The following is a 22,866-nucleotide window of genomic DNA, read 5'->3' on the forward strand; positions in this document are numbered from 1 at the left end:
TTTTTAAGTGATGGCTAAGGATTTAATCATATTACAAGTTTCTGCAGTAATAGGCTTTCATGTGGTTTTTCAGATGGCTTTTAGTGTTATTTGTCCAGTCCCATATTCCCTCCTTCTTGTCCATCTCTTCCCTATTTATCATCATATTCTAGTTTCCTCTTTGTGTCTATATAACTAATAAACTCTATGTTCCCTTCCTTGGGAACACTTACCCTTTAGTTCCTTACTGAATACCCAACCTCTGTGGTTTTTGAAACTATGGCATACACACTAAAGGCTTAAAAGCAAATACCTACATATATGGGAAAACATATTTGCCTTTTGGGGCCTAGGTTACCTCACTCAGGATGATTTTTTTTTCTAGCTTCATCCATTTACCTATGAATTTCACAATTTCATTTTTCTTAATAGTTGAATAATATCCCACTGTGTAAATGTACCACATGTTTCATTATCCATTCATCAGCTGACACACTAGGTTGTTTCCAATTGCTGACTATTATGAACAGAGCAGCAGTAAACATGAATGAGCAGGTATCTTTACAGTAAGATGTAGAGTCCCTTAGATATATGCCCAAGGGAGACATAGCTGGTTCTTGAGGTACATGGAGTTCCAGCTTCCTGAGGAACCACGACACTGATTTCCATAGTAGCCTTAGCAGCTTATACTCCCACCAGCACTGAATAAATGTTCCCGTTTCCAGGCCTTCTCTCCCACATGCGCTGCCACTCATTTTATTGATCTTGGCCATTCTGAGTACAGAAAGATAAAATCTCCAAGTAGTTTTAATTTGTATTTCCCTGATAGTTAAGGTTGTTGAAATTTTCTTTGCTTCCCATCCATTTGTGTTTCATCTTTTAAGAGCTCTGTGTTTATTTCGACACCCCATTTTTAGTTGAATTCTTTATTTTCTTGAGGTTCTTATATATTCTAGATAAAAATGCATCTCTAACAGATGAATAATTGGCAGACTATTTCCATTCTTTAGTCTGTTACTTTGCCTGAATGATGGTGTCCTTTATCATGTGTAAGTTTTCCCACTTCCATGAGGTCCATGTAAGACTGTTGGTCTTAGTGCCTGAGCTATCAGTGTCATGCTCAAAAGTTCCTCTGCCAATGAATTCAAGATCATTTCCAGGATTTCTCTAGTAGCACACTCTTAGGTTGAGACCCTTGATCCATTTGGAGTTGAGATTTGTACAGGGTGGATCTATTTTCATTCTTCTACATGCAGTCATCCAGGTTGATAAGCACAATTTGTTGAAGATGCTATCTCTTCTCTAGTGTATCTCTTTTAGCTTCTTTGTCAAAAATCGGGTGTTCATTGATGTCTGAACTAATGTCTAGGTCTTCAGTTCAATTCCATCAATGTGTTGGCTTTCGTGCCAATTTCATACTGGTTTTATTTCTAATATGTTTCTAGTACAACTTGAAATCTGGGATGATGATGTCTCCAGAAGTTCTTTTATTATTCAAGTTTGTCTTAGCTATCCTAATTTTTTAATATTTCCATATGAATTGGAAGATTGTTTTTTTTTCAATTTCTATGAAGAATTTTGTTTAAAAAAATTGATGGAGATTGTAACAAATCTATATATTGCTTTTGGTAGAATGGCCATTTTCACAATATAAGTTATACCAATCCATGAGCATGGGAGATCTTTCATCTTCTGATGTCTTCTTCAGTTTCTTTCTTCAGTGCCTTAATGTTTTTATAACACAAGTCTTTCACTTGCTTGGTTAGAGTGAAAAATCTCGAGTTCAAGGTTTTTCTTTTTTTAAGACTATTGTAAAGGATGATATTTTTCTACTTTCTCTCTCAGTGTGCTTGTTATTTGTGTATAAGAAAACAACTAATTTTTTTAGTTCATTTTTGTAGCCTGCTAGTTTGATGAAGGTGTTTTTATTAGCCGTAGACATTTCTTGACGGAGTTTTTAGGGTTACTTATGTATACTATCATATCATCTACAAATAAAGATACTTTGACTTTATTCCCTCTTATTGTATCTCCTTCTGTTATCTCATTGCTCTAGCTGAGACTTCAAGTACTATTTCCAACAGGCATGGAGAGAGTAGACACCCCTGTCTTCTTCCTGATTTTAGTGAAAACACTTTTTATTTCTTTCTGTTTAAGCTGCTTTTGGCTGTGGGCTTGCTGTAAATTGCCTTTATTATGTCAAGGTGTGTCTTTTGTATATGTAGAACCTTCATAACTTATTTCATAAAGGGATGGTTGGACTTTTATAAAGACCTTTTCTGCACGTAATGAGATGATCGTATGGTTTTTATCTTTCAGTCTGTTTATGTGATGGATTACATTTATTGATTTATGAATTTTGATACATCCCTGCATCTCTGGGATGAAGCCAACATGATCATGGTGGGTAATCTTTTTTTTGTCCTCTTGGATTCAGTTTGCAAGTATTTTATTGGATTTTTTCAATCTATGTTCATAAGGAATTTTGGTCTATAATTTTGTTTATTTATTTATTTATTTATTTATTTATTTTATCAGATCTTTATGTGGTTTTTCCTTTAGGGTAATAGTGTCCTTCTAAAAGAATAACAGAATGTTTGTTCAGTTTTTATTTTGTAGGATTTTTTTTGAGGAGTATTGCTGTTAATTATTCCTTAAAGGTCTGAATAGAATTCTGTACTGAATCCAAAGAGCTCTATGCTTTAGGGGGGATTTTAATTACTGCTTCTATTTGTCTAGAGATCATGGGTATGTTTAAATTGCCTACTTGATCTTGATTTAAGTAGCTCATTTTTACCAAGAAATATAGACATTTCCTTTAGGTTTTCTAGGTTGTTTTTTTTTAGTACAAATTTTTAATGTATGTCCAGGAGGTTCTCTGAATTTCTTCATTATCTGTTATACTATGCCATTTTCATTTCTAATTTTATTTAATTTGAACCTTCTCTTTTTTAGTTAATTTGCCTAAAGGACTATTAATCTTGTTGATTTTCCCAGAGAACCAAATTTTTATCTTATTGAGTCTGCCTTTTTGTTGTTGTTTCTATTTTTTTGATTTCAGAACTAAGTTTAATTATTTCTTGCCATCTATTTGATTTGGGTTTTATTATTTCTTTTGTTCTAGAGTTTTCAGGTGTCTATAAATTATCAATATGAAGTATCTCCATATTTTATTATATAGGCAGTTAGTGTTATGAACTTACTTCTTAGTACCCAAAGGTTTGGGGATGTTATGTTTTCATTTTTTATTCAATTCTTAGAAGTTTTAAATTTCCTTCTTGATTTACGTTTTGGCCCATTTTTTATTCAGTAATGAGTTGTTCAGTTTCCCTGAGTACATAATCTTTCTGTTGTTTCTGTTACATTGGTATCTAGCTTTTTTATTAATTATTTTATCCATTTACATTTCAAATGATATCCCCCTTCCTGGTTACCCCTCCATAATCCTCAAATGTCATCGCCCCTCTGTCTCCTTCCCTTTGCCTCTATGAGGTGCTCCTCCACCCATTTACTCACTCCTTCCTCACCCCTCCAGCATCTCCCTTCGCTGGGGGCATCAAGCTTCCCTCCCTTCCCATTGATGTCAGATAAGGTAATCCTCTGCTACATATGTATCTGGAGCCATGGATCCCTCCATGTATACTCTTTGGTTGGTGGTTTAGTCTCTTGGAGTTTTGGGTGGTCCAGTTAGTTGATATTGTTCTTCTTATGGGGTTGCAATCTCCTTCAGCTCCTTCTTCAGGCCTTCCCCTAGCTCTTCCAATAGAGTCCCTGGGCTCAGTCCAATAGTTAGCTGTGAGTATCTGCATCTGTATTGGTCAGGTGCTGGTAGAATCTCTCAGGGAACAACCATATCTGGCTCCTGTCAGCAAGTGCTTCTTGGCATCAGCAATAGTGTGGGAGTTTGGTGTCTACAGATGGGATGGATCCCTAAGTGGGGCAGTCTCTGGATGGCCTTTCCTTCAATCTTTGTTCCATTTTTTGTCCCTATCTTTTCATTGAACATGAACACTTCTGGGTTAAAAGTTTTGAAATATATGGGTGGTCCCACCCCTCAACTGGGGGCCATGCTTATCTACTGGAGGTGGTCTCTACAGGTTTTATCTCCCCTTGGGAATTTCAGCTAAAGTGATTGCCATTGGGTCCTGAGAGCCTCTCACTTCCCTGAAATCTGGGACTTTCTAGTGGCTAACGCTAGTTCCCCATCCCCCACTGCTACATGTTTCTATTCAATTTCCTGACCCTATGTACTTCTCTCCTGTCCCTTCCAATACCTGTTCTTGACCCCCTTTTTCCCTCCTCTTCCTCTCTCCCTCCCAGGTGCTTCCATCTATCTACCTCCTGTGATTATTTTGGTCACCTTTCTATGTAGGATTGAAGCATCTACACTATTGATCTTCCTTCTTCTTAAACTGCATATGATTTGTAGGTATTCTGAGCTTTGGGGCTTCTAAAAAGTCCTAAAAACTTCTTGCTTCTTCTGAGGGTAAAAGACTGATGGCTTAAGTGATTAACACATGTAGCTTAACAGTGGAGGATTAGGCAATGTGGCCTTTCTCTATCTCAGCAGGAACTGCTGGACTCTAACTTTCAGCCTGCTAGTTGGAAGTCACAGGAAGAAAAGACACTTAGAGAAGTGATTATAGAGTTTATTACAAAGTGTAAAAAGTTCCCTATGAAAGCTATCTAAGGGGAAAAGCAGAAAGATCCTAAGTGAGGAAAAGGAAAAATTCTATTGTATCTAGGGAAAAGGAAAAAATTCTATTCTGTATATTACTCTAGATGGGGAAGGCAATAAATTCTTTCTCTTCTATCTTCAGTACTTATGTATCTTTCAGAATACATGATCACATGTTACAAAATTCATCACAAGTTCACACAAAAACTCAAATCATAAATTGAAATAGAAGTTTACAACAGAGAATGTTTACATGCATATCCATTAGGAGTAATTATCTGACTAAACATCCATTACCTGTCTAGCTCCACAGGTTCGCTGAAGGTTTAAAACCATAACTGAGTTATTAGTGAAGTTTTGTATAGATAAACCCAGGCAATATTTTATCCTCTGTCCTAGCACCTATAATAAATTTTTAGTTCCCTTTTTATAACCTTTGGATAATTGCTTTACAACCTCTTGGAATATGCTCTGAGTAGGAGAAAGTCTGGTTACTATCTAAGAGCAATTAACTGGTGACACTTGGGAGACTGGCAGAGTCTTCATCGCAGTTTTGACTATCAGAAAAGGAGCTAATAGCAGTCCCACTGTAAAAGATCTTAATAATCATTGATATAATTTTAGGAATTCTTATAGGATCATCATTAAGACTTAAGAAATCATCTATTTGTCTATATAGCATCACTACAATATAGTACTTTTTTGTGAATCTGCAGAGATCTGCTCTGAAGGAGTGTGCTATTACTTAGTGATTGTTATATATGTTTAATAATAATAGGAAAAGTATATTAATAGCAGGAATCTTTCCCAAAATGAATCCCTTACAGCCTTGCTGAATAAGGATGCACCTGTCACAGATTACATAATAATCCAAAGCAAGCCACTTCGGAATGATCATGTGCTAGTTATTAGCTTGTGCCATTATGGCTCCTGACAAGTGAGTAACTTCAATATCTCATTCTCATTGATAGACAGGTAATCCAGACAAAAACTAAACAGAGAAATTTGAGAGCTAAACAACATCACAATGGGATCTAGCTTTAATTTGTGGTACTCAGATAGGATTCAGTGTGTTATTTCAATTTTCTTGTAACTATAAAGATTTACTTTGTGTCCAAGTAATTGGACAGTTTTAGAGAAAGTTCCACAAACTGCTGAGAAGAATGTACATTCTTTTATGTATGGGTGAAATGTTCTCAAAGTGTCTGTTAGGTCCATTTGGTTTATGATGTCATTTAGCTCCCATATTTCTCTGTTTAGTTTTCGTCTGGGTTACCTGTCTATCAATGGGAATGAGATATTGAAGTTATCCACTCTCCATGTGTGAGGGTCAATATGTGATTTTACCTGTAGTATATGTTTCTTTATTGAACTTGGGTGTCCTTATATTTGATGCACAGGTGTTAAGAATTTCATGTCCTCTTGATAGATTTTTCCTTTGATGAATTTATAGTGTCTATCACTATATCTTATTAGTTTTGAAGTCTTTTTTTGTCAGATATTACAATGGGTATACTTGTTTGTTTCTTGGGTCCATTTATCTGAAATACTTTTGTCCATCATTACACCCTGAGATGTTGTCTATCCTTGATTATTAGGTGTGTTTCTTGGATAAATCAGAGAAATGGAACATGTTTTATAATCCAGTCTGTTAGTCTGTGTCTTTTTCCTTGGGGAATTGAGACCACTGATGTTAAAGGTTGTTGGTGAGCTGTCTTCATTCATTCTTTTTAGTTTGTTGTTATGGTGTCTCCAGTTCAGTTTGATTTACTGTTCTAGGATTATTTACTCCTGTGTCCTTTGGTTATGGTTAACCTCTACAGACAAATTTTCTTCTTGTGCTTTCTATAGGGCTAGATTTGTAGATATAAATTGCTTAAGTTGGTTTTATCATGGAATTTTTTTCTCTGTTACTGATTGATAGTTTTCCTGGGTACAGTAGTCTAGGCTGGTATCAGTTTTCTATGCAAGTTATAGAACATCTATCCAAGTCATTCTGGCTTTCACAGTTTTCTCTATGGAGTCAAGTGTTATTCTAATGGTCCTGATTTTATATGTTACTTCTTGTTTTTCCCCTTGTAGATTTTAATAGTTCTATATATTTAGTGTTTTGATTATTATGTATTATGGGGGATCTCTTTTCTGGCCCTGTCTATTTGCCATTCTATATGTTTTTTTGCATCTCCTACTTCAGGTTGGAGAAATTTTCTTGTATGATTTTGTTAGAAATATTTTATATTGTTGAATATTGTTGAATATTTTTTAGGTTTAACAGTTTTCTTTGGCTGAGCTATCCATTTCTTCTACGCTGTCTTTAACACCTAGGATTATTTCTCTCACGTCTTAGACTTAGTGAAGCTTACCTCTGAAATTTTTGTTTGCCATTCTAAGATTTTTATTTCCAGTTTTATTTCAGTTTTTCTTTAATGATTCTTTATTAACTTCTACTTTCATATCTTGAACTGTTTAATTATTTTAAATTGTGTTTAAAATTAATGGCGTTATCTACTCCACCTTTGATCCTTAGTTCCCAAATAAATGACACAAACCCTTTATATTTATGATTACTTTCATAGCACTAGAGCTAGGCAAATATCAATAGTCTAAGCTATTTTATCTACTTCTCTGTCAATAACACAAAGATATAACTTGCAGTGTTCTGCCTGGGCTGCTCCTACTTCAACTAGCCCTCATGACCATGTTCTCATGATCCACTTACCCCATGACATCTTTCTCTTTTTTTCTTCTTTCTGCTCGTGGTCTCTGCCTCAGACCCCAAGCCCTGGGAACTAAAGCCACACCCACTTCTTTTCTGCCCAGATATAGGCTGTAGGCATATTTATCCAACCAATAGTTTAAAATTAAGGAGTAAGGTTACATAGCATCATTTGGTATACATGAGGATCTCCTTGTCCCTGGGAGACACAAGACCTTGTGGGCTAGTATTTAGCATTACAATACATGGTAACAGAACAAATCTCAACAGCTTTATTCAACTGTTTGTTGTATTTTCATGATCTTCATTAAGGCATTTATTCATGTCTTCAAATATATTCATAATTGTTATTTAGAAGTTCTGTCTTGTGCTTTAACAAAGTTGAATTTTCAAAGCCTATTGCAGTAGGGTTACTTGGTTCTGAAGGAGGCATGTTGTCTTGGCTGTTCATATTTGTGTTTTTGTTTTGGGATCTAACCCAGGCATCGGGAGTTACAATGTTTAAAGTGTTTCTTAGTGCTGATACCTGATCTGGTCTTTGTTGGGTGGGTGTTCCATTCTTTGATTTTTGTTGTTGCTGCCTGTTCTGTATACTAAGTGAGTGCTGTGGCTGTAGAGTCCCTGGTAGAGAGCTTCTTCAGGTCAGTAGGTGACAGAAAGGAATGGAGATGAACTAGGAGGAAAGACTGAGAGGGTCTGCAGGAAAGAATAGGACCAGTGTCCCCAACCAAGAGGCAAATTCTGCAGAGAATAGACGTGGGTAGAAGAAGGGGCTCCTGTAGGCAAGCTGCAATAGAACTAAAAGACTAGAGGGATAGGAACAAAAGAGCTAAGGGTTCCCTTGTTATGTGCCTAGAGGTAGTGTCTGTAGTGAACTGAAGTGGTGTGGGAGGAAGGGCTCCTGTGGGCAGGCTGCTACAGGACTAAGAGCAAATCTGGAGCAATCTCAGTGGCCACTGTTAGAAAGTGATTCTAACACCAAGGAGTAGAGATGATCTACAAGGGACGGATGAGAGGATTGGTGGGGGAAAGCTAAGCGAATCCTCAACTCACCATCAAGTGTAGAATCTAAGGGAATGGAGCCAACTTTTAAAAGTGCATTTCTTTCTTTCTTTTTTGAGAATTTTCTGTTTAGTTCCATAGCCCACTTTTAAATTGCAGTATTTTCTCAATGCTTAACTTTTTGTGTTCTTTCTATATTGTAAACACTAATGTTTTGTTGAATGTATTGTGGGCAAAGATTTTCTCCCATTCATTAGATCTCACCCTACATAAAGAACTATAGGCATCTAAGGAACTTAGAAAGTGGGAAAAATAGTCTTCCACGGGAAAAAGCACACCAATTGGTTACTCAATACCAAATGTTCAGCCCTGAAAACTTACATATAAGAAGCAACATTATACAAGCTGAGCAGGTTGTGTTTATGTATATGAGGAATATATGTGTGTTAGCATATATTAAGAATGTATATATGTCAACAATTAATGAAAAAAGAAGTTAGAAGTTTGAAAATAGATAAGAGGTATAGGGAAAGGTTTGGGGTGAGAAAAGAGAAAGTGAAAATGATGTAATTATATTGTAATCTCAAAATATCTAAAATAATTTATAATAATAATAACTGTTTTGGTTTAATTTTGATCTAAATGAGTACATTTTTATTATATCATGGTTTGTTGAATCCCATTGCAGGAACTTAGTTGTTTTTTTTTAAATCACCCATACTTTTGAGTTGAGAATTGGGACCAATTTTATTCTAAATAATGATGTATTTAATGTTATTGGTATTCCAGTATAGTAGGTAAAGATTTTCTATTTCTACCTACTCTTACCATTTACAAATTCTCATTTGCACATCATATACCCCTGAGGCCATTCTAGGGACTATGTTTATCCTCCACTCCTCTTTCAGCTTCCTATCTTCAATAAGGATCTTAGACTTGCCTTGCCAACTTCTCTAGTTTCCACTGCCTGAGAAGTTGTAAGTTTCACCAGATTCCTGAGGGTTGGGTGTGAAACTCTTCTAAATGTTCCAGAAGTTCTGGACTTAGAAACATCAATTATTCTGAGCTGAGCCAGGACCATTTTGATAACCCAATTGAACATGCAAACTGAATCACTCCAAGATTGACTCCTAAGCCCCATTCATATGGTGTACAACCTGATAACGCAGGGAAACAGGAATCTGAGGCAAATACCCACTCAACAAAGGGAAGACAAGATTTTCTTACCAAGAAACACTAGCACTCTAACATTAGCATCTTAAATGTCATTTCAAAAATAAAAACATAACCAACACAGTAAGTCTCTTCTATAAACCAGTAATTCTATACTAATGTCCCTGAGAAAAGTAACTTAGATTATTTTTCAAGACATTAATTTTAAAATAGCAATAATAAATGTAAGTAAGAAATTCAAAGAGGGTATAAATTAATGTCAGGATGAAGACCATGGAAACAAAAACACAAAAAGGCTGAATGCAATTTTTTTAAAATCCAAGATACGAAAATAGAATCTAGTAAACAGGACTCTAAAAATCCAAAAGAAATAAACTTTGAAATGAAAAATTAGAAATTCAAGCAAAAGCTCCAGGGCAAGATTCACCAATAGATGAGATGAGATGGAAAAGAATATTAGACAAAGAAAATGTTAAATAAAAAAAATCCACAAAAAAGAGAAAACAACAGCAACAAAAAAAATACAAGCACAGAACATGTAAGAAGTATGAGATCTTATTTTTTAATGTAGTAGCTATAGAAAAAGACTAGATCAATTTCATAAATGGTATTTTTAACAAAATCATAGAAAACTTCCATAATCTAAGGAAGGAGATGTCTGTAGGGGGTGATATTTGGAAAATGGCACCTGGTCTGGCTTGTTCCCAGGCAGCCACCATGTTTCTGCTGCTCCTTGGCTCTGAGCAGGCCCTGGCACCCATGAGAAGCCAGTGTTGGGGATGGTTCTGCCAATCCACCATGCTGCATCCACAAAGCATATCTGAACCCCAGACAATATCTGCCATTCTCTCAGTACCCGGTAGAAATGAGACTCTTCAAGCTTAATGATTATCTAAAGGATTTATATGTTTAGAACTGCTTGATCAACAAGATGCCCACACAATTAGAGTTGTTACCCAATAGCTAACCTTTTGATAGAAGTTGCTACCCAGGACAGTTTCAACCCATCCATGGTTCTCCATGGCTGATATCCTCCTTCTTCTCCTCCCCTTCCTCTATTTCTCCCCTCCTCTTCCTCTTTTTCTCTCCACCCCTCCCTCTCTTTCTCTCCCAGCTCCACCTCCTCTTCTACTGCCTAATCACCGAGCTCCACTGCAAATACAATGTAGCAGAATAAGTATCCTGCTACAGATGTCAATCAAGGTCCAAGGGGCACACAAAACACCATAAAAGACCACAAAAGAAAATATTCATATCACATATTAGTCAAAACACTAAATGAACTAAACAAAAAAAGTATTCAAAGATAGATGAGAAAAAGATTAAGTCTGATATAAATGCAGGCCCTTCAAAATGACACCTAACTTTTCAGTGGAGACTATGAAAACCAGAGAGGCTGGGACAGATGTTCTACAAGTTATGAAAAAATGCCAGCCCAAACTGCTATACCCACACATACAAAAATAAATACACGCATGTGGGTTGGCACATATGTGCCACAGTGAGTGTGAAGAGGGCAAAGGAAAATTGCAGAACTCAGTACTTTCTTCCAACTCAGGATGGATCTCAGGCCATCAGCCTTGCTAGCAAGAGCCCTTTCCCACTGAACGAGCTCACCAGCAGGCCCAACTTGAAGATTTTTCACTGCTTGCTTGTTTGCTTGCTTGCTTGTGTGTCTTCACAGGGAATTTCGGTCTTTCCAAAATTCCACAGACTTATCTGGAAATCACTTTAGAGGCAAAGCTAAACTAGAATGATGGCAGGGGATTGCCCTCTGTCTCAGTGCATTGACTACATGCCTGGAAGCTACACACAAAGAAATTTTATCCCAACAAAAAAATGCATCCAATCCCCTTATTCTATGTGACTCATTGCTATACATGGCAGATGGCATTTTACTTTACTGCATTGGCCATTTGCTCTCTCTCTCTCAGTGCACCCAATAAGCAATTATTCAAGCAAATATATGTTTGGAGATATACATCAGGGAGTAAGAATAACAATTAATAAATGAGACCTCATGAAACTAAAACTGTTCTGAGCAAAAAAGATAAAATCATTTTATTCATTTGAATAAAAAGGCAGCCTGCAGAATGGGAAAAAATCTTTACTAGGAATCTATCTCACAGATGGTTAGTATCTAAAATATACAGAAAAAGTAAAAGAAGTGATACCAAACAACCTGATTCAAAAATAGAACATAGAACTAAAGAGAGAGAATGCTCAAAACATAAAATACAAATAACTAAGAATCATTTTTAAAATTGTCAACATCCTTAACCATCAAAGAAATGAAACTCCACTTTGTCTCAATCATAATAGTCAAGATCAAATGACAAAAAATAATGCTAACATTGATGGGGAATAAAAGAAACCCTTACTCACTGTTGGTAAGAGTGCAGACTGGTATGTTTATTATAGAGATCAGTGTGGATATTCTTCCAATGCTACCACATGAGCCAGGTGTAGGCTAACAAATTAAAAACCTATTGCCAACCTCTTTTGGAGTTGTTGTCAGTGAGGTCCTATAGAAACCAATGATTTACAGGCAATGGTTACCCTTCATGTGATGAGGGTAAGACACTACTGCTGAACATCATATGCTTCAGTTACAGATTATGGAGAACTCAAGCTGGTTCTGGTCTGAAAGAGTCATCCCTACTGGCTAGCTTTCATAGTTCTGGAAGGTGATGTGCACACTACCAGACATGAAAAGTAGTCATCAACCTCACCCAGCTGAACCCTTTGAACTAAATAATGACTAGACTGGCAAGTCACACTCACTGGAGCAACAGTGACATGAAAATGGTTGGAGCAGTCCACAACTTTCTGATTGGATTTTCATCCCATTCCACAAGATGAAGCCCATATCTGGCATCATTATCAGAAAGAGAAGCTGTGGCTAGATGGGCTAGTCATATTCCTCTAGTGAAGAGCAGACTGCTATTATTCCGCTAAATTGACAGACTATTCTATAGAATTATACCAAATCTTAATGACTTGTGTTGACCTATAGATTATTGCTCCTCAGAGAAGCTTCTATTTGTAGTACATGGCATTTTACACAAAGACCCACATGATGCCAGAGCACGGAGAATGAGACTGAGGAATGCTCAGCCCCCAAATAGTCCTTCCACATCACATCCTTCTCCCCAGGGCTCAGGGTTTGTGGAAGAGGAAGCAGAAAGAGTAGAAGAGCAAGAGTCAATGGATGACACAAGGAAATAGCATCTTCCAGACATACATGCAAAGCAGCTGTACGTATGAACTCATAGTATCCACAAGAACTGTGCAAGATCAAGTCAGGTCTAATTCTAGCATGGAGAGGGAGTTATGGATGAGGTTCAGTCTGAGCAAAGGAGCTATTTTCAGGTGATAGAGGCTGGGAGAGAGAATCAGTTTTCCTTAAGAGTATAGTCCATGGTAATTTGGCCATGTGTCCAAGAGGACATTGGATGCACAAATTGAACTTAAAAGGTTGCAGAAATGAAGACAGAAAACTCGGGGATCTCCCTTCCCATATGATCATATATACATGTACATATATGATCAACATATAGTCTATGAGATTCTCAAAGAACTAATTTTTAAACTAATTTTAATAAGGTAGAGCTTATTAAAAACAAGCAAATAAATAAAGATTATTTCACTGGCTTTCACACATTTGTGGGGTGTTATAAATAAATGAATGTACAGCCTTCTCTGACTACAGTCATCTTTTCTCATACCCATAAACACCTTAGAAAGTACTTATTAAGTCATGTCTTAGTTAGGTTTCTATTGCTATGATTAAACACCATAATCAAAAGCACTTGGAGGTGAAAGGGTTTCTTCAAGCTCACAACTCTCAGGCCTCAGTACATCACCTAATGAAATCAGAACAGGAGCTCAAGGCTGGCGCCTGGAAGCAGGAACTGAAATAGACACCATGGAGGGTTGCTGCTTCCTGGCTTGCTTTTCATGGCATGCTCAGCCTGGGGCCACTAGCCCAGGCGTAGCACAACTGGCAATGAGCTGGAACCTCCAACATCAATCACTATTTAAGAAAATACGCTACAAGCCTTTCTATAGCCCAGTTTTATGGCAGCGTTTTCTCAATCAATATTTAGAATGCAGCTAGACAGTATAGTGGTTTAAGAAAACAGGAGAAGGAGTAGGAGGAAGAGGAAGTAGTGGTGGTGGTGTCACACCTCACCAGTAGTTAGCTAAGTTTTCAGTACCAGGAAAAATTCCTTCCTAATGAGGGGGCTTTAAATTCAGTTAGGTGGCTGTTGGTTACTATCAGGATGCAGGTGCCACTATTACACTTTTATGTCTCTTTCAAGCATCTTTAGTTATCCCTCCCCTCCTTAAATCTCCTTCTGTATTGCCCCCACCCACCCAAGGCAAGTATCTCTCACCAGTCTTTCCATTTCTAATTTATGAGACTTTGATAAGTGCTTTTTTTCTCTAATTTGTACTTATTTTATTTGAATCTTAAAGATTAACTCTACTTTTTTATCTAATCAAAATTTGATCTTATACAATTCTACACATGTACAGTACATATTGAACCCTCTCAAGTCTTACCATCTTCAACTGTCTACCACCTATGCCAAACCCCTCTCCTCACAAATCTGACTGTAATTTTTTTGATATATTGATTTATTTGATATAAAATCAAAGCCTATTGATTTTATTTTTTTATATATGGAGTTTAACAAGGGTCATTGTTGTGACCATGGGAGCTGTCTATTGCAATCTGGTACGACCAGAAGAGGATATACAACAGAAGGCAATTCTCTCTCAGAGTCCACCAATAGCTGAAGTTCAGCAGTAAAGGGCATAGTCTCACAAGCCCCTCCTACTTCAGTGACTGATTGTCGATACAGCTAGTCTCGTGTTGGCCTGGGTGAAGGTAATCATTACTGTTGTAAGATAATGATTTTCATGGTTATATCAAGTCTAGAGAATAGTATTTCACAGTCATTTATCCAGCCTTTCAACTCTTACATACTTCCCACTTCATTTTCTGCAATGTTCTGAGCTTTAGAATCACGTTTGTTTATTTCTTAACATCTAAGGGAGCGTGCAATTGTTATCCCTCATTTATTAAAAACAGGTCTCACAGCATTACTAAGGTCAAGGCACATGAGCTGGAACTGTCAAGCCCTATGACCTCTCAGTTAATATGATGTGGTTTCTCATTGCAGCATTTCAGTTTCGTGTCTCTGCCAACTGATGTGCTAGAAATTGAAGTGAAGGACAAGTTTGCCAAGAGTCGTCCCATCATCAAGCGTTTCTTGGGAAAGCTGTCAATGCCTGTTCAGAGGCTGCTGGAGAGACACGCCATAGGGTAAACTGTGACTGGGGTGGATGTGCTTCCACTTACAGGCCATGCCCAGGAAGGCTTGTAAGTTGCCATTACAAAGTCTGATGGAAAGACAACTAAAATGTTTCCATTTTAGGGGCTTTTTCCCACCAATGTCATTTCCTGGGCCATGGTATTCAGTTAAATCCTCCCCCTTCTTACTCTTGTGTAGTTTGTATAATACATATTAAAGAGTATAAAAAATTCATAGACAATATTGAAAAAATAATACACATTTTTCTGTATAAACATAGATTTAAACTTTGCCATTGCTATTGAAAGCATTTCATTCCTTCACCTGTCTTGTATGTAGGATTTAACCACATACTGCACTTCCATTCCAAGATGAAATACTATGTTTCTTGAAGAAATAGCATATTTCTCAAAATATGCTATTTACAGAAAATTTTAGATGAAAATTTGAAAGCATGCATTCTCATGGAAAGACAGCAATTATATTGGTTGCAGCAGTTAATTGTATATGAGAATATGCTTTTGTGTTTTAAATATTTGGCTTTCATATTCACTCATGGTTTTTATTAAAATGAACTATGATCAGATCATCTCTTTGTATAATGTGTATTTCCTTAGAGAACAATACTATATTTGAAAATATCAGCATAGGTCTTTGGCTATAAGTGTATCATTAATATGATATGACTCATAGAGAGATATCAAAGAATGAAAAATATTAAGCAGACTTTTGGGGTGTTTTAATTAAGTTCTCTGCGGATTTGTTTAGTAACTGACAGTATATGTATGGGTGTGTGCACATAAGGGGTCCATTAATTTCAAATCACAGGAAGTTGACATATAGGGAGCTACTGTCCCCATTCATGTTTGTGAAAACCAAACAAACAACATCCTGGCATAAGATGCCTAGTATTATCATTGGCACATAGTAGGTACTTCCAAGGAAATAGTGTACCTTGAGACCTTTGTCTTTTCATTTGGTTTTCATAACACCTCTGTAACTTAAACATTATGTCTTCTCCATATAAGAAAGTGAAATCTGTGACGGCTAAGTCAAGGTTAAATTCACATTTGCCTCCCTCCAAGACCAAGTATAACCTGTCCCCAAGAGAGGTTCCCTGCAACCGACTGTCTAGTTAGCTGTTCTCCTACTCTTCATACCTGTCCTACTCTTACACTGCTAATGCTCTGCCAGGTGTGGGCCAAGGGGACAAAAAGTGGGGTTTTCTAAGATGTCTGTTAGTCTAACTGTGCACTCACATTGGCCTAACAGATACTCAGTTTCTCCCTGCTGGGCTGCACTCTGGATTATTACAACTAGAGAGAGGACTTGTCTACTTCCCTATGCTAAGTACATTTTTAGTATCATCCTGCAAGCCCTGCCCTTCACTGTGGAAGAATGTCTACTAGGTAGCAAAAAAAAACAAAAACAAAAACAAAACCAAAAACAATAAAAACAAAACAAAAAACAACAAAACAAACAAAGAAAAAAAGCAGTTGAGGTAGAAGAGGGTCTCCCCAAACCTGAGCAAGGGAGTTTGGTTTTCCTAGTGCTCTTTCAACTTGGAGGAAGGGGCAGTACAGATGAGTATGAGCAACAATAAGTCTTTGTGGGATTCCTTTCCATCACCCTATTTGGTTTGGAAATTCTCCAACTTCTAATCCTCCACTTCCTCCTGCTGCTTTGCTTCCTCTTTCAAGGCCTATAGCATCCATTACCTGTAGAGATTCCTTCTGTAGTGCTGCCCATCATGGAGATGTGCAGTGTAAGTAGGAACAAATTACTGGGCTATGGCCATGAAGCAACAGTCATTTGCCTTGAGCCATGGTACACCCCCAGAGTACACACACACACACACACACACACACACAGAGTTTCCAGTCCTCTCTCCATTAAATGAACTTAATTCCATTTTGCCATGTGATCATCTTTATCTCTCATTACAATTAAGCTTTAGATTTAGAAAGTATTTTTTATAATCATAGTGGACATACTTCAAAATATTGATCAATATCACTCCTTTCTAAATGGACAGAACTTTGTGCTTCACCATATTATACCTCCATATACTGTTTTAATTAACAAACTCTGACAATAAACATCATGTCATGCTTTAATCAAAAAAAAATATAAAATTTGTGGACAACTAGACCATATTATTTGTTTCATAATGTCAGTTTTTTCTAAAAACTCTTTTAATATTGACATCAATTGATTTGTGTTTTCATTTGAATATCATAAATGAATTAATGGGGTGACTGTAGAGTAAATAATCAATTATGGACTATGCCTTTGTTTGTACCTAGATATCCCAAGTAAGTACTTTTTCCTAACTCAGCCAAGGTAGCAGGCAGTTACTTTGTGTCTGTGTGTATGTGTGTGTGTGTGTGTGTATCATTACAACTCCCAATTAATTTCTTCATGTATAGATTATATTTTCAGTAAGTTAAAAACTTATTTTGAATGTTACCTGAATCCAGAATAGTCAATATTGGTATAACTGGAAGTCAAAGATGAGTCAACACAGATCACAAGTCTTGTATTTGCTCCATCCTCTAGCAGGGGGCTTTCTATAGCACAAAACAGGCTTTCCAGTACCTATTATAGCATCTATCCTTCTTCATTACACATATATTACATATATTCTGGCACATCTATAGCCAGGGAATATTTGGAAATGAGAACGTCCATAAGAAGGTCAAGCAAAGGCATTTGTCATTTTTGTCCCCTCACCTTCTGTACAACATAGATTCTCAAACCTAGTCTGTAAAAGGAGTAATATTTTGGGATTTACAGATCACAAGTCTCTGTCTAAACTGTTCAACTTTTCCGCAGTAGCAGAAAATAGCCAGAGGCAATGTATAAGCTAATAAGCATGACTGTGTTCCAATAAAACAGTGTTGATGGACACTTATATTTGAATTTCACACAATTTACTCTTTTGAAGTGTTTTTTTCCAGAGCTCATGGCCATGCCAAAATATAAAAAGTAATAACTAAATATGAGCTGTAGTTTTTCTGATCCTTGAGTTAGAATATTTTATAAGAATGTCTTTATTGATCCTACATCTGTACCTTAGATGGGACCTTCACTCCCTGTTATCATGGCTTCTCTGAAATTGCCTATCCCACCAGCTGGTGTAGAAAACACACTGTGTGGTCATCAGCAGGAGAGGTTATTACAGAATCTGTGATGGTGCTTATTTCCTTCTAGGGATAGGGTGGTCAGCTACACACTTGGCCGCAGGCTTCCAACTGACCATGTGAGTGGACAGCTGCAATTCCGATTTGAGATCACATCCTCCATCCATGCAGGTACTTTCAGCATGATCTTCATGTCTTGTGTGAGGCTAGTGTCGTGGTGCAGTTCTTTTCTCTAGAACACAGATAACCATAGTTCTCTCCAAACAGGTCATGGGCTGTGTAATTCTCTGTCATCTCTGTGTGAGTCCCAGAAGCTAGTGATCTATTTTAGAAGCCAGGATTGCCTCCTTGATTAAAAGATTCCTCTTCACCAGGGTCCAGAGATAGAAAGTTACACAGTAGAATAGAGGTCAACAATGTGATACAAAACTGTATCTTATTATTTTATTGCCATAACCTCACATAGAAGATGCTCAAAAGCTGTTTAATCATTCTATACATGAGCAAATGAATGAATGATAAAACATGAATGTGAATCATCTCTTTATACCTAGTAACTAATTATCGATTGGCTATGAGCTGAAAATGTTATATTGTTGAAGAACTGCAGTTAGATAAGTACAGGGAAAATAAAAATCATGAACAGAAATTTTCAGAAACATTCTATATTCCATTTTCCATATCAAACCATATTTCCAAACAGTAATGATGAGAAGATGTCTCATAATCCTTTTCTATTCCCCTGTAGCACCCATACTAAATGTAAGTCATGTGGAGAAATGTTAAGTCCTCTTGAGCCAAGTCTATGAGTTACTGTTACTGAGTTACTGAGAACTCAGAGCCTGAAGTATATCACCACCCAATCCCTAAGCTTAAGTATACACTAGATTGTAAGGAAACGTTTTTGTGTTCTCCTGTCACATTCAGCCTTTTGCTGCATTCTTTGACTCATCTGTGTGTGCATAAAGATGAATTAGAGCTTCACACTCTAGCAGAGAAATCATTTTCTTCAAATAGGGAATTGTACTAGTACATTTAAAGTCCAATACCAAACTGGTGTATTTCCAGCCAAGGACGGTAGAGTTAAACAGTGTTAACTGTTAAATGTTAACAGAGTTAGATGTATCTTCTTGAAAGATAACGTAGTTAGAAACCTTGGTTTCTGACTATTCAATACTGTAGATGATTATCAATGTAGCCCAATCCCTTGCTTCTTTGTTGCAGCTAAAGACCCTGGCTTAGCCATTCCACATCCTGCAGGATGATCCACGGGAAATGTTTTAAGCAAGTACAATTAACTTGCTTAGGGTTGTTAAGGAATTATGAACAGTACTGCTGTCCTCATCTCTGAAAGTCACTGTATATCACAAATATTGTTGATCTCTGAGGTAGGGTAAAGCTAGGTTTGGGATATTAATTTTTTTCTTACCAGTCCCTTAAAAGAGAACTTTAAAGTAGCAGCCCTTCTGAAAGTTAATAATAATAATAATAATAAATATTGATTATTTATTAAAAATAAATAATAATAAAGTTATTAACATAAATAGCACTCATTACAGAATTTTTCAGAAGCGATTGAGAAACACTCATCCACTCATATCCAGTATCCTACATTAGAGATCCTTTACCATGTTTTACTTGTGCCTACACAGAACATCAGCTCCCATTGCTCTTCTGAAAAGGATGACGTATTTTCTTCTTGCCCACAGATGATGAAGAGGTCTCTCTGAGTGCTGAGCCTGAGTCAGCAGAAATGCAAGACAGTGTCATGAATAGCCATGGGGAGTCTCCTGGTGATGCTGCAGAAGTCTGCAAAGACTCGAAGCCAGAGTCACCAAGTGTAGGGAATGGAGTAAACAGCTCAGAAAACCAAAACCAGGAGTATGCCGGGACAGGTGAGGAAGCTGCAAGTGCTATGGAGACCAGAGATGGTGGCAAGTTCTCTGAAGGACCCGAAGAGGCTGGGGAGCTTCAGGACCAAGAGCAACATGACACCCAGCCCACTCTGAGTGCAGAAGAAGTGGCAGAGGGACTTCCCCTGGATGAGGACTGGCCACCCTCGCTGTTGCCAGAAGAGAGTACAGCTCTAGGTAGCAAGGTAGAAGAGGAAACAGTACCCGAAAATGGAGCCAGAGAGGAAGAGATGCAGGAGAAGGGGAAAGATGAGGAGGAGGAAGAAGAGGATGTTTCTACCCTGGAGCAAGGAGAGCCTGGACTGGAGCTGAGGGCCTCCGTGAGAAAAAAAAGCAGACCATGTTCCCTACCTGTATCTGAGCTTGAGACAGTGATTGCATCTGCCTGTGGAGATGCTGAGACCCCAAGGACCCATTACATCCGCATCCATACCCTGCTGCACAGCATGCCCTCGGCCCAGAGAGGAAGCACCACAGAGGAGGAAGATGGATTGGAGGAGGAATCCACCCTCAAGGAGTCCTCTGAAAAGGATGGGCTCAGTGAGGTGGACACAATAGCTGCTGACCCACAGTCCATGGAAGATGGAGAGAACGATGGGGCTACTCTATGCATGGCACCCTCTGACTGTTCTCGGGGCCATTTCTCCGGTTTATCCAAAAGCATTGGCGCTGGCCAAGATGGCGAAGCTCACCCCAGCACTGGGAGTGAGAGTGACTCCAGCCCCCAGCAGGGAGCAGATCACAGTTGCGAGGGTTGTGACGCCTCATGCTGCAGCCCCTCATGCTATAGCACATCCTGCTACAGCAGCTCCTGTTACAGCAGCTCCTGTTACAGCAGCTCCTGCTACAATGGCAACAATCGGTTTGCCAGCCACACACGCTTCTCCTCTGTGGACAGCGCCAAGATCTCTGAGAGCACAGTCTTTTCTTCACAAGAAGATGAGGAGGAGGAAAACAGCGCATTCGAGTCGGTACCTGACTCGGTGCAGAGCCCAGAACTAGATCCCGAGTCTACAAATGGGGCTGGGCCTTGGCAGGATGAACTGGCTGCTGGTGGGAATGGAGCAAGAACTACTGAAGGTCTGGAGTCCCCCATGGCAGGTCCTAGCAATAGGAGAGAAGGTTAGACTGCAAACCATACCAGTGATAATAGGACCACCACAATTACAGGGCACAAGTCTCCCCATATTGTTGGTGGAAGGACCAGTCCCAAAAATGAGTGCCCTGGACAATGTATGTAGGAATTCAAGCAGTTGTCTAGGTGTGTGAATTTCTGGCACATGTCTCAAATTCACACCAAGAAATATATCCAGTAGGATGTAAGCAGCTACCTACCTATATGTATGCGTTTGACTAATGACCAGAATAGTTGATATAAGTTAGCTTTCTGATCTTGACATCAACCCCACAGTTAAGGAAGTAGTATCAAATGATATAAATATCAAATGATCATGAGCATTAGGTAGCAAATATTTTGACTTCCTAAAACACATTAAAGATCAGTGATACATGTGGATATTAGTTGAAGAACATGGATTCTCCATCCCCTACACACTCGCGGAGTTTGAGGGGACCACTCCTCTAGTGTTTCCAGAAGCACTGGCATTAGAGACCATGGCAATGCACTCTGTAAATGAGAAGGCTACATGTCTTTTTCTTCCTTATTTTTATACCAGCACAGTTTCTGTTATAATAGTTGGTTCTGTTCGTTTGGGCTAGTTTAGCTAATGGAAAGGAAAAACAGCATAATCAACCCAGAGTCACTCAAGTTTGAGCCTGGGCCTTGTCATCCCTAAAACAAGTTACAAAAAGCAGAAACAGGAGGTTGTCGCATTGCAGAAGAGAACTAACAGGTTCAGTGGTACACATAGGTTCATGTTTGGGGGATTGACATAAAACCTGAGTAGTTCAGGCTAAGGGTTAGTTCTGCCCATCATCATTGTCCAGGTCTCCCACCACCCACCATCATCCCCCTTGTCATGATTCCTGCTGGCTTTCCCTGAAGGATTGTCTGACTAATTGGGAGAACTATTTGAAATCTCCCAGAGATCTCTGTTTCTGACTGGCAACAGGCCTCAGCCTTTTCCTTCTCCAACCAAGAGATTCCTAGGAAAATTCATTTCTTCAGTCTGTTGTTTCAATAGTCTGTTAGTCACATTGAGAGACACAAGCGTCTCTCTGGGATATCTTCATTTCTACCAGTCCAGTTACAATATAAATGCATAAATTCTCTTCTCACATTTCAAGTAAGATTCTAATCCAAAGGCAGCCATCTTCAGTTTTAAAATCAATTACTCATTCCATATAAATTCAAACTGATACCTATTAAACTAGTGATTCTTGTTAACATTTTGTTTCTTTTCCTTTTATAAACTTTTACTTAAATCTCAGTTTAAGGCAGTTATCAAAAAAACAAGCTTGCAGACAAATGAAAGAGGCAGAGTCCTGTAGTCATGAGTTAGGCCCTGGAGCTAAGTCCACCAGGTCACTTCCTCACAAAAGACCTAACTGTGCTATATTTCTGCTTCCTTGTGAGCCAAGTGGGTATAATTGTAGCATTGACCTCAGGAATAAATGGAAGAGTTAAATGAGATGAAACAGTGATGCACTCTGCCTTTGTCCTAATGAGATGAGCAAGAAAGCTAACATTTCAGTTACATGAAAGAAACCACCCTTTGAATCTAGCCTCACCATTTTAGCCAAGGAGATTTTCACACAATTAAATGCTAACCACTTGGCTTCAAATAGTATCTTGGTAGTTTATGTTGACAGAAACACATACCTTCAATTAAAATGGAATAAGAATTGGTTTATTCTGGAGCCAAATATGACCTAGGAACACAGTTTTAGGTTACCTTAAATTCTAGGTTCCATAGCATTTTCCTGAAGTTTCTATAGAAACAGAATAAAAATAGTCATAAATAATAATGCTTTAAAA

The 22,866-nt window shown here is 37.9% G+C and overlaps 1 protein-coding gene across 1 annotated transcript in view; it reads left to right on the forward strand.

The window, feature by feature from the left end:
• Hecw1 (HECT, C2 and WW domain containing E3 ubiquitin protein ligase 1) overlaps nt 1-22,866 on the forward strand; it is a 145,055-nt gene that overhangs the window by 34,892 nt on the left and 87,297 nt on the right. Inside the window, exons 4-6 of the mRNA XM_028769853.1 lie at nt 14,741-14,883; nt 18,086-18,186; nt 19,725-21,050. Of these exons, the coding sequence (XP_028625686.1) occupies nt 14,741-14,883; nt 18,086-18,186; nt 19,725-21,050 (1,570 nt within the window). The remainder of the gene's footprint in view (nt 1-14,740; nt 14,884-18,085; nt 18,187-19,724; nt 21,051-22,866) is intronic.

This window comes from Grammomys surdaster, unplaced genomic scaffold, assembly GCF_004785775.1.
Source record: "Grammomys surdaster isolate TR1022 unplaced genomic scaffold, NIH_TR_1.0 194, whole genome shotgun sequence".
Classification (NCBI taxonomy): domain Eukaryota; kingdom Metazoa; phylum Chordata; class Mammalia; order Rodentia; family Muridae; genus Grammomys; species Grammomys surdaster.